Source organism: Branchiostoma floridae, chromosome 10, assembly GCF_000003815.2.
Source record: "Branchiostoma floridae strain S238N-H82 chromosome 10, Bfl_VNyyK, whole genome shotgun sequence".
NCBI lineage: Eukaryota > Metazoa > Chordata > Leptocardii > Amphioxiformes > Branchiostomatidae > Branchiostoma > Branchiostoma floridae.
Window position 1 is genome coordinate 16,827,554 of NC_049988.1, and position 15,479 is coordinate 16,843,032.

The 15,479-nt window shown below is 44.6% G+C and overlaps 2 protein-coding genes across 3 annotated transcripts; both read right to left on the minus strand.

The window, feature by feature from the left end:
- Window positions 1-7,437: 7,437 nt before the first annotated feature.
- On the minus strand, window positions 7,438-9,510 carry LOC118424974 (HIRA-interacting protein 3-like). Its single transcript, XM_035833785.1, has 3 exons — window positions 9,300-9,510; window positions 7,940-8,452; window positions 7,438-7,484 (listed from the first exon to the last, which is right to left on the minus strand). Exons 2-3 carry the CDS (start codon window positions 8,442-8,444, stop codon window positions 7,438-7,440), a joined length of 552 nt encoding a protein of 183 aa, XP_035689678.1. The 5' UTR covers window positions 8,445-8,452; window positions 9,300-9,510.
- A 1,669-nt stretch (window positions 9,511-11,179) lies between these two features.
- On the minus strand, window positions 11,180-13,784 carry LOC118424737 (acanthoscurrin-1-like). Of its 2 annotated transcripts, XM_035833466.1 has the most exons (4): window positions 13,205-13,784; window positions 12,576-12,683; window positions 12,286-12,437; window positions 11,180-11,588 (listed from the first exon to the last, which is right to left on the minus strand). In XM_035833466.1, the coding sequence occupies exons 1-3, from the start codon at window positions 13,779-13,781 to the stop codon at window positions 12,310-12,312; spliced, it is 813 nt and encodes a 270-aa protein (XP_035689359.1). In that variant the 5' UTR covers window positions 13,782-13,784; the 3' UTR covers window positions 11,180-11,588; window positions 12,286-12,309. The 2 variants fall into 2 exon arrangements, with proteins under 2 accessions (XP_035689359.1, XP_035689358.1); XM_035833465.1 differs by having other exon boundaries at window positions 12,286-12,683.
- Between the last annotated feature and the right edge of the window lie 1,695 nt (window positions 13,785-15,479).

Below are 15,479 nucleotides of genomic sequence, written 5' to 3' on the forward strand. Positions count from 1 at the left end.
GCGAAAGCTCAGTGTTCATAGTCCGTGTCCGTTCGTTTTGGTCATTTCTTTTACTTCAAGAGCCTCTTAAAGCAGGTCAGATTTGGAGCCGTACGTGTGTCTGGTGGCAGGTTGTTCCAGACATTGGGTCCACGGTAGGCTATCGATCTTCTTAAGGTCTCTCGCTTAGGTTTTGGGACGACCAGCTGACTACTTGAATGTGCTTTGTCTGGTTGTCCACATACTCTGGTCCGCGCAGTACACCAACATCTGGCGCATAGGGCCATGTAGATTTGCACTTATCCGAATGAAAGCTCATCTGTGTTGGTTGTATCCATAGTTGTAAAGTTTAAACTTCCGGAACATCAGTGAAGCGAATCGTACATCTGAAGAAGGTCGACGTACTTGACAGAAAATTTATGGTGAGTTCTTCTACTTGTTGTGTTGGAACAAAGTCTAAACTTTACAACTAACGTTATGAATAAGAATTTACTTTGCTTCATATCACTATCAGCTTGTCTCGTCGGGTGTCGCCGAGAAACCGAAATCCCGCCCACATTTCCTTTTTGAAGTGGTGCCGTGTAGGCGTAATGGTTAGGGTTTTGGGCTGATAAGCCAAAGGTACTGGGTTTGAATTCCCTGGCCTGCAACCGATTGTGTGCCCTTGGGACAGGCACTTAACAAGACTTTCCCAAGCCCACCCAGGTGTAAAAAAAATGGGTACCTGACTTCCTTTGGGGAGTTAAAAGACAGTGGAAGGAGAGGGACGGGCTCTGCCTCCCAGTGCCGTGCCCTAGACACAGTAAATAACAATCCACTGTACCTACAGGCCCCCTCTCACTTGACGTGCGGCACGCTTGCGGCATTGCTGCGTTCGTTCACTGCGTCACTGTTTTGTTATTTTCTTCGATTTTTATGATTCAGATATTGCGCAATACGTAAAAGTATAACATAAAAGACGACAAAATATACAACAAGTAAGAAAATTCGTTCTTTATCTCTGAAATTCGTTGAGCATCTTCCGAACGCAGCAATGCCGCAAGCGTGCCGCACGCCAAGTGAGAGGGGGCCTTACGGTATTAAGAAGGCTATGAAACTACCTTTACCTTTAGTTTTTACCTTTACCTTTTAGCCTTTTAGTTTTCAAATTCTCATTATCGTCACACTGTCGTCAACGATAGCAGACTTCCTAATGTCAAGTTGAAACCGGTAAATGACAGATTGTCTCTTCTGTCGTCATATCCCTCCAACTTTTCATAGAATGTTTCGTCAGAGGTAAACTTTGTCAAAGCGTCAAAGACAAGGATAAGATTTGATCGTTTTCAAGTTCTGTTATCGTCACACTGTCGTCAACGATAGCAGCTTTTCTAATGTAAAGTTGAAACCGGTAAATACCAGATTAATCCTTGCCAACTTTCATCAAATGTTTTGTCAGCGTTTCAAGGCAAACTTTGGAAACGCTTCAAGGCTCAGGTACAGACGTCATGACGCAATAACTTCCCCGTACATCCTTCACTCGTACATGTAAGAAGGTAGCAATGTCGTAGGTGTTCTCTATCTGTTGACCTCTATACATAAAAGAAATGTTAAGATCTCAAAGATAGGTTACGTGGTCCAGACGCACACTAAGAGAAGCCGACTAAAAGAAAAGACGGTTTTCCTCTCAAACTGTTACGAAGGAGGTAACCTTTATGTTACGTTCTCGCTTCCAGTTATTTTGGACGAAAGGTATTGAAATGAAAGATTTAGCTTCACCGCGAGAGATCTACAGGATTAGATGTATAGAAGTTGTTCATTTGTGGGTAAATGTTCAAAAAGAGGAGAGACCCCCACCTGCGGAAACGTCGTCTTAAATACGGCAGCTGCCAAGGTGTCTTCAAAGTTGCTGCAAAGCACGAGTCGTGACGGCTAGCTCCTGCTGTTTGGCACCTTAGTATATTTTGCAAAGGTTTTTGGTCGGTCTTTGCTGAGCTCAGGAGCGAGAATGCTTCGCTGTTGTCTGACGGTGGTTTTCGTCGTTGGTTTGTCTTCAGATTTTCTTCAGTGTGATGCTGGTATGGCCATCACTGGGGTAAGTTGTGAAGAATTTTGTTCATTCGTTTTTCTGTTTGTAGTTCTAAATCAATTCTTAGTACATATAGTGCGATCAAGTTCTTCGAACAAGACATTGCTTATGATATTCCTCACAATATGCCTGAAATAATCAGCACCTCGTCTTCGCGAATTCGTTTTGTTTCTTCAAATCTATAAGAAAAACTACAAAACTGTAGCTAATGACACGTGGTTCATGGTGATAAATAAAGTTTTTTTGCAAATTCTTGCCCGTGGCTTAATTGCAGGTAACATAAAAGATTCAAACAGTGTAATCACAATATCACAAGTGTCTACTCTAGTCTAAAGCTAGTTAAAAGCTAACTCTAGATCCTGGGTTATTGGGTACGACTCCTTGATGATATGGCAAGATTCAAAATTCTATAGCGCTAGATCTAATTCAAACTGAGACACATTTGCGAGATAGTTGTACCGTATGTCGAAGATATCTTGAATTCAGTCTTGTTTTAGTTAGTGTGGCCATGTAGTCAACCCTGGATCTAGCGGTTCTGGGTTCAGATCTTCAGCGGGCCTGAAGTTGTGCTTAAGTTCCAAAGATCACAATATTGGGACCTTCCCGGGATTCGAACCCAGAATCTTCAGATTTGAAGTCAACAACCCAAAGGCTAGCATCACATTTTCACAAAGCGACACAAACGGGCAGCTTTTGGGGAACGGAAAAGTACGATATAAAAGACGACAAGAACACAAAACGAACCAAAAATGATTCAACAGCATGTCTTGTGTATATCTATTTTTCGTTTCCGCGAACAGCCCGGTCGGGCCCCGGGAAATGTGACGAAGGCCTAGCCACAAAACCATCGCACTGTTAGGCTTATGTCCCAGCTTCCAACCCGGGAGCTTTCGGAAACGAAAAATAGGATATAAAAGGCAGAAAAACACACAGAACATAAACAAATTAGCCATGAGCATAATTTGTGTATATTCATCGATAATCACTTTTATTATTCGTTTCCGAAAACATCCCGACCGGGCCCTATTTCGAAAATTCCAATTCGGGGCCCGGTCGCGATGTTTTAAGAAACAAAAAATTAAAAGGTATACCTAGAAATATACACAGGTCATACCCATGAATTTTGTTTTGACATTTTGTGTATTTTGACGTCTTTTATATAATTCTTTTTGCTCCCGAAAGAGGTCCGGCTATGTCCCAGTTTGGAAATGTGACCTAAGACTAACATGGGCCTGACCACAAGTCGATGGCACCACTGATGTTTCTGTCTGTTTGCTTGTTTCAGGTGTGCAGCACGGATGAAGACTGCATCGCGACCCGGGGAGGGGGGTGCTGTGTGAAGTGGAACCCAGGTTCAGCAATACGAGTAAGTCGAAGTCTAAACAGTTAAGACGTAAGTGGCGTCTGGCGTGGCGTAACTGGTAGAGCGTTCGGCTCGGAATCTATAGGTCCTGAGTTCGATACCCACAATGCCCCCTATTTTGTACCCCTGGGAGAGCACTTTACACGACTTTCTTCACTTCACCCAGGTGTAAAAATGGGTACCTGACTTCGGTCGGCATTGTTAATATAAATTACAAAACGTAAGTGCAGTGCCAGTCGTCTGTCCAAAAGTAAATAGAAAAAAGTCTAAACCGTTACGTTAGGCTCCATCAACGCATTCAGTATACCTTCCCAAGACTTTATTCTAGAGAATCTAGACCATTCTACAGCCAAGATAGGCATTGGAGTAGCCTGGAATCCACCCGATATTCTAGCTACAGTTTGCTTCCCATTTTCGATTTTTCAAAATCTATAGTTGAATGGCACAGACGGTTTCTAAAGACCAACTCCTGGTTAGTTTAAACGTCTTGTTTGTGCTATAGAATATCAACATAATACTTGGAGTGAATCGCATTTATTCCTGTATTACTTTTTGTACCGACAATCCTGTACTTTCGTTCGCAACACGACCCCAACTAGCCACCAATATACCTACATGGAGATCAGAAGTATTGTTTAGTGTTACAAACCGATACATAACTACTTTATTCTTAGTAGAATTTGCCTGGAAATGACCTCCTTCTTGTTACCTTTCTCACCCGTGAATGTTACACACATTTTTTGTCTTTTTTTGTCTCTAAAATTCACATGAAATTTCCTTTCTCTCAGGTGTGTAAGGAGATGGGTAGAGAAGGTAACGCCTGTCATGTGTCGGGTAATGTCCTGCCGTACCCGTTCGAGGGGAACCGGGTGTACTGGCGCTGCCCTTGTCGGGAGGGCCTGACGTGTAAGGCCGACGGGGAGTCAAGGTGGGTCCGGTCAGATTTTTGCTCCGTGGGGTAGCGCTGGTGCAAGGTGTTAGAGCTAGAGCTAGAGCTAGAGCTAGAGCTAGAGCTAGAGCTAGAGCTAGAGCTAGAGCTAGAGCTAGAGCTAGAGCTAGAGCTAGAGCTAGAGCTAGAGCTAGAGCTAGAGCTAGAGCTAGAGCTAGAGCTAGAGCTAGAGCTAGAGCTAGAGCTAGAGCTGGAGGTAGGGCTTGAGCTAGAGCGTGGTTTTGGGCTAGAGCTAGGGCTAGGGATACAATGTAGGAATAGGGATATGGTTTGAACTAAGGCTGGAGTTATGGCTAGGGCTGTGGCTAGGGCTGTGGCTAGGGCTAGGGCTGTGGCTAGGGCTGTGGCTAGGGCTAGGGCTGTGGCTGTGGCTAGGGCTAGGGCTGTGGCTAGGGCTGTGGCTAGGGCTGTGGCTAGGGCTAGGGCTGTGGCTAGGGCTAGGGCTGTGGCTAGGGCTAGGGCTGTGGCTAGGGCTAGGGCTAGGGCTAGGGCTAGGGCTAGGGCTAGGGCTAGGGCTAGGGCTAGGGCTAGGGCTAGGGCTAGGGCTAGGGCTAGGGCTAGGGCTAGGGCTAGGGCTCAACGAATTTTAGAGATAAAGAACGAATTTTCTTACGCTTTGTGTATTTTGTCGCCTTCTAAGTCATACTATTACGTATTACGCAATATCTAAACTATAAAAAATCGGAGAAAATAACAACACAGTGCCGCAATGAACGAACTCCGCAGTGCCGCACCGGTGCCCCAAGTGCAGTGAGATCCCACTGTGGGCTATCTGACTTTATATCTAACACAAGGAATGCCTTTTATTTTAAGCGGGTCCATGACTTCTGTTTTAATATTCTAAGCTTGACAACATTTTTTCTCGACGTTACAGAGAAGGAATTTGCGCAGCTGGCAACACCAAACGCAACGGACTAGGGGAGCGGCTGAACCGAAAGCTCGACATTTTTGACCGTGTCGCCGATCTCATGACGGAGGTGATGGAAGACTACGTGGACAACTAGAGAACCGTTCCCGACAACTTCTAGAGACTGAGCTGTGACCATTTCTTCGACCAAAAACACAAAAGAACATATAAAGACCTAATCTAGAACTCCAGCGTTCTCAAGATTAAAAATGAAACATGCAGGTACAATCATGGCATGCAAAACTAATGACAATTTCAATCCTGAGGTGGTACGTAATACTCACAACTAACTCACAACCGTGGACTGGAAAAGGTCGGAAGACCATGGCAGGCTATTTATTTATTTATTCATTTCATTAACATGAAACATGCATGTACAGTTATGGTATGAAATAGCTAATGATAACTTCAATCCTGAGGTGGTAATACTCACGACTAACTCCCAACCATGGACTGGAAATTTCGGAAGACCGCATTCGGCCATGTATGACATGTATATGAGACATGTAGACAATAGTTTAAGACCCACACATGAATGTGGCAGGCCATTCAACATGTACATCTTATTCCATGGTTCTTTAGTTTTACCTTTAGTTTTACTGTCATTTCTGTGGTTCACAACATAGAATAATTTCGTCAGTAAAAATTTGGCAACCATTTTTGACTAGTACTGCACAGCTAACAACACAATTAATCTGATAAATGCTCTCTCTCGTTGGTGTGTGAGTTTCTCAAATTCGGGCAGTTTGCCTTTGTCTTGATAGAATGATGTCTATGTCATCAGCTTCAAGTATCATTATTAAACCATAATTAATCAATAAAACATAAATAAAAAATAGTACAGAATTGGCTTCTACAACCATATTCATCTCGACACTTTCTTCTCGTTTGGAGGTCGGGTAAAGTGTCTTTCAAAAGGCTGTTTTATAAAACAAAGGCGGGAAAGTGTTTTTGATTGTGGTTCAACGGGATTTTACAACCGTGTGAAGTATAATGGCAGACCAGGGTTAGCGCTTTGAAGTCTGCACGTAAGACACCACGTGTGCCAAACATAGGAAAAGGGTGATCGTCTGGATCTTTTCTTTACATCTCAAACCTCACAGACCAGCTGCTTTAGTCTTCAAACGCAGTAAGAAATGGCCCACGATTTGTAGGAAATAATCCAAGGTCGGGAAATACGTGTTGAGCATAACTACGTGCACGAGTTAAGAGGAATTATCGAGATAAATCGGTATTACTTTCTATCAATTAGAGCTACATTTTTGATTTCTTTATGTCTTTAGAAGATTACGAACTTTGGCTATTGAGGACATTTTAGTAGACAAAACGTAAGTGGAAAAACATTACCATAATGCGGAGTGAGAGGGAGGGTAAAAAATTAAATGAAAGAATTTTCTAACGTTCTTCTTAATAGAAAAATTATCCGGGCCGAAAACAACAGCACACAAACTGACACAAAATTATCTACAACATACGTCAATTAACCTGGTACTCTTGATATCACATTATCTTTCTGTAGGTGGATGGACAACCAAAAAATACAGCACCAACAATCATGCTTCACAGTTTATTTCTCTTTCATGATCCAGCAATGAAACTTCTCAGTTGATAACATTACAGCTAGATATCCCAGGTGATATTTCACAATATCTACCAGTTAATATTAGAGCTCAATGAAGCGGTAACAGATCCAAATCCTTGTTCTGTCTCGTTAACAGTCGCGTATCAGCATGCTCCGTCACTTATAAGGTATTTTAGCACATTCTGTACACAGAGTGATGTTTCGTGGTGTAGTTGGTTAGGGACTAGGGATGTGACTTTGTTTCTGTATTTTTTTACCATCTATCATGACACTGTTTCTTGCATTTGAAACATCGCTTTACTAGTCTGATTAAACCTCGCTTATAGCAGTCCTCCTCGCCACACCCAGCCTCCTATACAGGGAGGAGAGAGTTACAGCCCCAGACAGCAGAGTTTGTGCTACAAAGACTATTCCTTTGCATACGTTTTTGCTTCTTGTCAGCACCCCCAAAGGTTATAAAACGCTCAGATATGTTATCAAGCGGTCCGCGATTTGGTGATGACCGTTTCAAATGGCAACGACCGTTTTTGGGAAAGACTCGAACATCGATCCGACGTCCAGCTCACGTAACCCATGACTCGAGTCAAGTACCTCATTGGGAGTCTGAGTTCGACCCTGAGTCCGACGCAGATCGCGTGTCTGAAAAGATATGAAAATGGAAATATTTCAGTGTGCATATTTCCAGGATCCGGTTTGTTGTTGTTGAGATAGCAACAAGAGGGAGAAAGGGAAAGGGTGAAGGGAGAGAGAGGGAGAAAGAGGTATGAGAAGGGAGAGAAAGGCAAAGGAAAAGAGGTAGAGCAGAGCAGATATTAGAGAAAGCAGAGAGTAAGAGAGAGAGGAACAGGAATAGGAAAATAGGGGGTAGAGATAGAGAGAAAGAGAGAATGAGAGGGAGAGAGGGGAAGAGAGAGAGATCCGTGTACAGATTGATGGGCATATGTAATGTACTCCACGGCCACGTCTACGCAGAGAGAGAGAGACAGAGAGAGACACAGACAGACAGAGACAGAGACAGACACAGAGACACAGAGAGAGAGAGATCCGTGTACAAACAGATGGACATAAGTAATACACACCACGGCCACGTCTACGTCCACCGCCGCCTCCAAGTTGCGCACCGTCACGAACTCCCTCCCAGGGGGGTAGTTGGGCGCCTTCGCCGTCGCCGAGGTCGCGAGCCCCTCGGCCCTTCTCCGTCTCATCCCCAACAACCCCCCGACGCCGTGTTTTGCCGCCCCCGGGCCTACGGCCTCCCTGAGCTGCGTCACCGAGCTCGCGAACCCCACGGCCCTTCTCCGACGCATCTTCTTCAAGAACCCCGCGTCTTTTCCCGCCCCCACGGCCTTCCTCTGTTGCGTCACCGAGCTCGCAAACCCCTCGGCCATTCTCCGACGCATCTTCAAGAACCCCTCGGGTTTTTCCGCCTCCTACTTCTGCGGCGTCACCGAGGTCACGAACCTCACGGCTGCTCTTCTGCCCACGCGGAGGGGCCTCGCGCTTAATACGTATACGCCTGTTTCTGCTGGCGTCGGCGCTGTCCGAGAGAACGGCCGCCGCGATCACCAACACCAGGAGGATTCTCACGTGCATCCCCATGGCTCTGTCTGTAGGAGATGAGCAGCATTTAATAATTAATGAACAGTACGTGCCTTAAAAGTGGCATAAGTGGAACTGGTTAAGCGAAGGGCATAACCCGCCGTACGCGCCAACTTGTGGGCAATCTTTTGGGATCCGTAAGTGGTAAGTACCGCCTCCGTACGAACTCGTAGGGAATCCGACGGATTTTTGAGCGCGCAGACACGCCGTAGAACTTTACGTGCAGGCAAAACTTTATCTGCCATCGGGCTGCGGATTCGCCCCCCGTACGTGCCAGTACGGGTGACGCGCCTGCCCTGTACAGTCTGAACGTTTTCAGAAATACGTGGCGGACGTGGCCTCCAAAAAACGTACGGACAAATTGCACGTACGGCGGGTTGCGCCCTTAGCTTTAATGAACAGTACCTGCTTTAAAAAGTGGCACAAGTGGAACTGGTAATACCCCCTTTCCACAAGGACGGCGCTCTCGCCCCGCACTCTCTGCGACATAAAATTTGATAGATCGCTCAATGAATGGAATAGAAAAAGAAACGGATTTCGCTGTCCTCTCAGTAAAACTTTTACATTTTGTATGATATGCCCAGTATGAAGTCAAAGATTACACATATTTTATTGAAGTGGCAGTGAGAGCGCCGTCTAGTGGAAAGGGAGCTTTAAACAACCCAATGCTTCAGAAGGACAATGACACTGGCATATGCACACTGAACAATCAGCAAACTTCGACACACTTAAATAATGAAAATTAAACGGGATACTTGAGTGACTGCCCTTGTTCACCTACTATATACTAACTACAAATTCAAGAGATATCCTTATTTCTAAATGAAACTTATTCATAAAGCCAAAACAACTTACCAATCCGTCGAAAAACGTTCCCAGTAGGGCTGATAAAACAACTTTACAGTGTGTGGTGGGACGTCTGTAGTCGGTAGTGTGTTGATCAGAAGTATGAGATATGTATCCACAAGACAGCAGGATATACGGCACTGCGACACAATGTGTACACAACAACACACAACCACCTGATAGGTGCGCAACGGAGCGATATTCCAACAGCGTTGTACATGTACAAGGCCACGTATAAAGGTTGATGTCCGGTCTTGTTGGTTATTACCGGTTAAGAATTTCGACGTCTGCAACTCTGCAGTCTTAAGGTTATGGGTTCGAATCCTAGGTAGGTCTTAATGCTGTGCTCTTTCATTGGTAAATTAAAGGCACTTAATATCAATATCCTCACTCGTCTTGCTTCTAGCACGTGTGAATTGTTTACTTTGATCATGACGATCGTGGCTGAACCAGTGCAATGACCGAGTGTGTAATGTGTTTGCCTTGCATTCTGTAGTTCGTGAGTTCAATTCCCGGCCGAGTCATACCAAAGAATTTTGAATTGGTGCATACTGCTTTCTTTGCTTAGCACTCAACATTCAGGAAAGAATATGGAAGTTGAACACACATCACTACCAGTGGACTATCCCCTGCTGTAGTTATTTCACAACGTTATGTGGCCCAAGGCTACTGAAACGGGCCCTACGTACATACGAGACATCTAGCGGACTTTAACTGAATGGTCGTGGATCAACATAGACTTCAGAGGCCCGCATGTTCAATGTATGCCATATAGCTTTTCATCATCTTCACATCATTATTATCATTACTATATGCGCTTATGAAACGTAGAAACATTGCAAGAGTCATTATAAAGCTCTAATCAATCTGTCTAGTAGTATAACAGGGCGGTTTTTAAACTTTGTTCTTGCAGAACGAAATTTTCAGCACTGTATTTTGTACACTGATCGATACGCTGTGTAAAATCAATTTTAAATTCTAAATAATAATCTTTATTGCAAATCAATGTGTTTGCTTATCGATATGCAAAGGTGTATTTTGTACGATGTAGCAGGATTTGCAACGTGGATCACTGGTTTGGTATTCAAAATAAGATGTGTAAAGGGCCGAATCAGACATCAAACCTTTAACGATTGGATTATTTTTCAAGTGTATGACTTACTCCATGACATTGTCTAACCTAATATGAATGATTTATATTATAAAAGAAAGCTGCTATGAAAATAACAAAAGCAGTACAGTAAGTTTACAAAATAAAGATCTGTCAATTACGTTCTGCAACAGTAACGTCTAAATCCTGTCGCAACGTTGATAAAATAAACTTGCCAATCAGATAAATTGATTACAGTAGCCTTGAGGTTGAGGTTATTGACTCATCAGAACCTGGAGGTACTGAGTTCGAATCCCTGACAGCTTCTAGTGTTGTGCCTTTGGGAAAGGCACTTAACACCAATTTCTGACATTTCTTTATCCGACTCAGGTGAAAATGAGTACCTAGCTTTGGCTAGGGTCGTCCCTCAGATAGGACGTCAAATGGAGGTCCCGTGTTTGAGAACAACCACACCTCGAGGACGTTAACTTATGGAAAAGAGAAAGGGTGTACCCAGGCGTGAGTAGATCAGGTAAATTTGTACAGATATACAGCTTCTAGTACTGTTCAGTAAAAACCTGGTATGTTACGCCATCTGGCGTTTTGTTACCGGGTATGCAGTATAAACAAGAAGAAACATGATAACTCTAATTTCTTTAGAGACTCTAAAGATAGGAAGAAATCTTAATTGACGCGACAAAAGTACGGCGACTTTCGTAAGTTCTACATGTATACAGCTCTGTATCTGGACTTTGCTCGGCCATTGTCATAATGAGAAACAAACAAAAACAACACAAGATTCAGCTTGACTCTTCGAGAGGTTTTATTTACCCTTTCAGCAGCGGCAATGATTATTATAAGTTTGGTCATCCTTGTTCTTGCTTTCAAGCGCTCATTCCATTCTTGTTATTTGAAGAACATTATATGGCGATTTAAATGCCAGCAATGTTTCTCTATTTCTTTCGTATCTTAAATTCTTTTCTAATATATGTATATCTATAATGTAAAGAGAGACCTGACAGAAACATATGTTTGCGTTTCATACCTTCAGTAAGTACTGTCTATGTTGTGCTTATACTAGAATTTTAATCAACCGTGAATATATTGAAAGCAGTGTATCGCATAAAGCTCAATTCCCATGATCGTCGCTAGGTGGCGTCTTTTGATCGTCAAGCGGTCGGTGCCCAAAAAGATCATGCCAACGATTTCTGTATAAAAAGAAAAGAAGTTGTCAGATATAACCGCAATCATCTGGAGCAAAGAATCTGTCCTGTTTGTACTTCAAATACAACAGAAGATGAAGTGCACTTCGTCATGATTTGTGGTCTGTATGTTAGCGATGAAATATCCCCTAAGTTATACATGTATGGGACATAAATTCCATAAGTTTACATATATACACCACTGAAAAATCTTGTGCAGTTTGGTGTCTATTACAACATATTTTTCATTCCCGAAAGCTGCTCGGCTGGCGCATGGTCTCCACTTTTTCTGCGATGAAATAGACACATTTATATATCTATATCTATCAATGAATCTATATCTATCTATCTATATATTTATCATATAACAATGAATTATATGTAGCAGCACAAAAATAACTCGGTTTACTCATCACCAAAAAAGAGACGTACTAGTAAGGATCTGACGCGTCTCCGATACAAGATTGATAAAGAAGATGATAGACAATTTCTACAGATCATAATGGTTTTATTGTATATAACCCTCTGACCTCATGACTTCTTGACTTTATGTACATATATGTATTTGTATCTGTTTTGAGTGTATGTTATCTGTCCATCCACTTGTACAATGTATATACTGTGTGTGTTTTCTAATGAGCCCTGGAAGATTAGCTCAATGAGCTAAAGGGTATCACAATAAACTCAATAAACTCAAACTCACGCGGCCACATCCCAAGGAAACGTATCAACCCTGCGGTGGCGGTTCCGCCATGGACTCGCGACGTCCGCGACCGCCGCTACTGGGTGGAGGTTGTGGGGGTTGCAACTCCCGCTGGTTACGCTCCGCTACGACGGTGTCGGGAGACGAGCGACCTCCACGTCGGTGGGGCGGTTGTGGTTCCGCCATGGAGTTGCGACGCCCGCGACTGCCGCTACCAGGCGGAGGTGGTGGTGGTGGCGGCAAATCCCTCGGGATACGCTTCTCTGCGTCGGCGTCGGCAGCCGAGCGACCTCCGCGACGGCGAGGCGGTTGCGCCATGGACTCGCGACGTCCGCGACCGCCACTACTTGGAGGAGGTGGTGGTTCGGCCGCGTCCAGATCCCTCGTTGACCTGCCGCCTGTGCTCAGACAAGGAACAACAAATGACAATGGAATCTTGTATTTTGATTAGTATTAGCTTACTTAGTGAAGGGGGGCTTGTAAAAACCATGCAGGCTTCTGCCCTCCTCCGGCACTTTTCTTTACTTCTCCTTACTATATTGATATTGTTTTTTATGCGCAAAATTACAAACCAACAAACTGAATTCATAGGAACACAAGATAGACAGAGGGAAGAACGCTAGAAAAGGGGAGAGAAAAAGATGCAAAAGGGAAGAGACAGATAGGAGGAGAGAGAGGGAGCGATTGATGAGAGAGAGAGAGAGAGAGAGAGACTGTGCATGAGAGCATAGACGCGTCATACTGACGTATAGATAAATGCCCAAGTCCTACCACTAAGACCAAATGTTACAACAGAGAGAGACAGATAGGGGGAAGAGATATTCATGTGTAGATACATGATGAGCTGGCCATGTGCAATATACACCAGCTGAATTGGCGTCATAAATTACACGACGACGGAGAGTTTCGTCACGCTCACCTTCGACTTCTGCGGCGTCGCCGACGTCGCGAACCCCGCGTCCTCTCTCCGTCTCATCCACAACAATCCAGCGTCTGTTTCCCCGACGTGGGACGCCTCCATGGCCGAATCCACGACCACGGCTGTCTACACGGCCGAATCCGATACGGCCTCGACGGCCTCCGACACGGCCGTCTCCACCGCCGTCTCCACCGCCGCCTCTACCGCCGCCTCCACCGCCGCCTGGCACTTGTGTGGCGTCACGAACGTCACGAATTCTTCCCCAGGGGCGCCTGGCGCCCTCGCCGTCACCGAGGTCGCGAACTCCGCGTCCTCCACGGCCGTATCCTGCCCAGCTCGCTACATCTGCGGCTTCACCAACGATCTCACGAACCCCGCGACCGTCCTCCGTCTCATCACGGCCTCCTTGTGTTGCGTCACCCAGGTCACGAGTCGCCCGGCCGTTCTCAGACCCGATTTCACCCGGATAACCGTACCCGCCGTGCCCCCCACCCCCATGTCCGTCCTGCCCATCGCCGGCCGAGAGAACGGCCGCCGCGATCACCAACGCCAAGAGGATTCTCATGTGCATCCCCATGGCTCCTCCTGGAACATTTGAGCAGCATTACACGAATGTACAGTTATGAATAGATATAGTACATGTATCTGAATTTACCTTCTCCCTGCAGTCTAAAGCTTAGGTCCCAGTTGTGCCGGTGCCCGTCAGGGATGTAGACCCGGCCGGGCGTCTATGTTTTTTTTTTTTTTTACTTCGGTCAAAACTAAAAAAAATACATACTTCAGCCAACTACGACGTAATTTGACAAGGCACATCGTACTTGGACGAACAACGACATAGCTCAAATACACTTCACCGAGAACAAAATGTTAGTAACTTTTGAGCGTATCGCCATTTTGAAGACCAGAAGAATTCCCTGAGGGTAAGGATTTGGTGGCTTTAAACATAATATCAGGAGATATCAGTACATGCTTTCTAGAATGATAACTACGTGTCTACGTGTCGTACTAACTAGACATGTATACGTAGCTTTACAAACCTTGTTCACAGCGGCAAAAGGCAGCCTCACTCCTTAACCTAATATCTGTACAGTAAACATGTCCTCACAAGACAAAAGTTGCGACAACATTTTGAAGTGCAGGTCTGTCCTTGTAACACCCTGTCTGTTAATGCTGTCTAACCGGTAAACCCGTCTCTTCACATCATTTGAGCCTAAATGTCAAAGTTAAAGAACTGACGTGGGAAACGTAACGCTGTAATTGAGTCAGATGTATAGATCGTTAGCAACTACGACGTACTTTGGGAAGCTAAGAAGCCAGGTGTTTGAATCAAAGTACGTCGTAGTCCGCCCAAGTACGTCGTGACTTGTCAAATTACGTTGACTTTTGACCAGATGGCTGTGTGTGCATCAAGCTTTGGACTTAGAAGCCACATGAGGGCTCACCCCCAACCCCACCGTCCTGACGAGTGCACCAGAGAAATCATCTTCGACACCGAAGGACTATCAAGCAAGCATGTCTTGATAAGTGTCCTGAGCAAGGAAAATGGTGCGAACTACATGAAAGAGCAATTGCACTGGCATATGCACACTCAACCACCAGCAACTTCGACACACGCAAAAAAATGAAAATGTAACTAGATATTCTAGGACTGCTCTCTTTCACCTATCATACATGTATGTACTTACTACGAATTACTTTCAAATATATCCTTATACATAGTGAAGATTACTTTTATCCAATAGAACTTACCAATCCGCCGAAAGATGTTCCCAGTAGGACTGATAGAGCAACAGTGTGTGGTGGAACGTCTGTAATCGGTGTAGTGTTTTTGTCAGTAGTAGTGTCAGGTATCCACAACACAGAGAGGTATATCGAATAAATACTGTGTACAAAACAACACACAACCACCTGATAGGTGCGCAATAGAGCGATATTCCAACAGTGCTGTACATGTACAAGGCCATAATCTCCAAGCAGATCCTACAGTGCCATAAGATAGCATCAAAGTTGGCCAAGGAGTATAGCCGGCCAAAGGGAGTCAGTCGGGCACATGTAGCACACTCGGCATACACACTCCTCTGCCAGCGTTTGGTACTACATTTGTATCTTATGCTACCGTAAGGTCTGCTTGGAGATTACAAGGCCAATTTTACAAGTAAAGTTGTATTTTGTGCGATTTTTAGGGCGTCCGTACAAGCTTCCCGGTATATATTCCTTTCCCAGCATTTTTCCTTTTCCGGCATATTTTTCTTTCCCGGCGTATTCCCGGTTAATA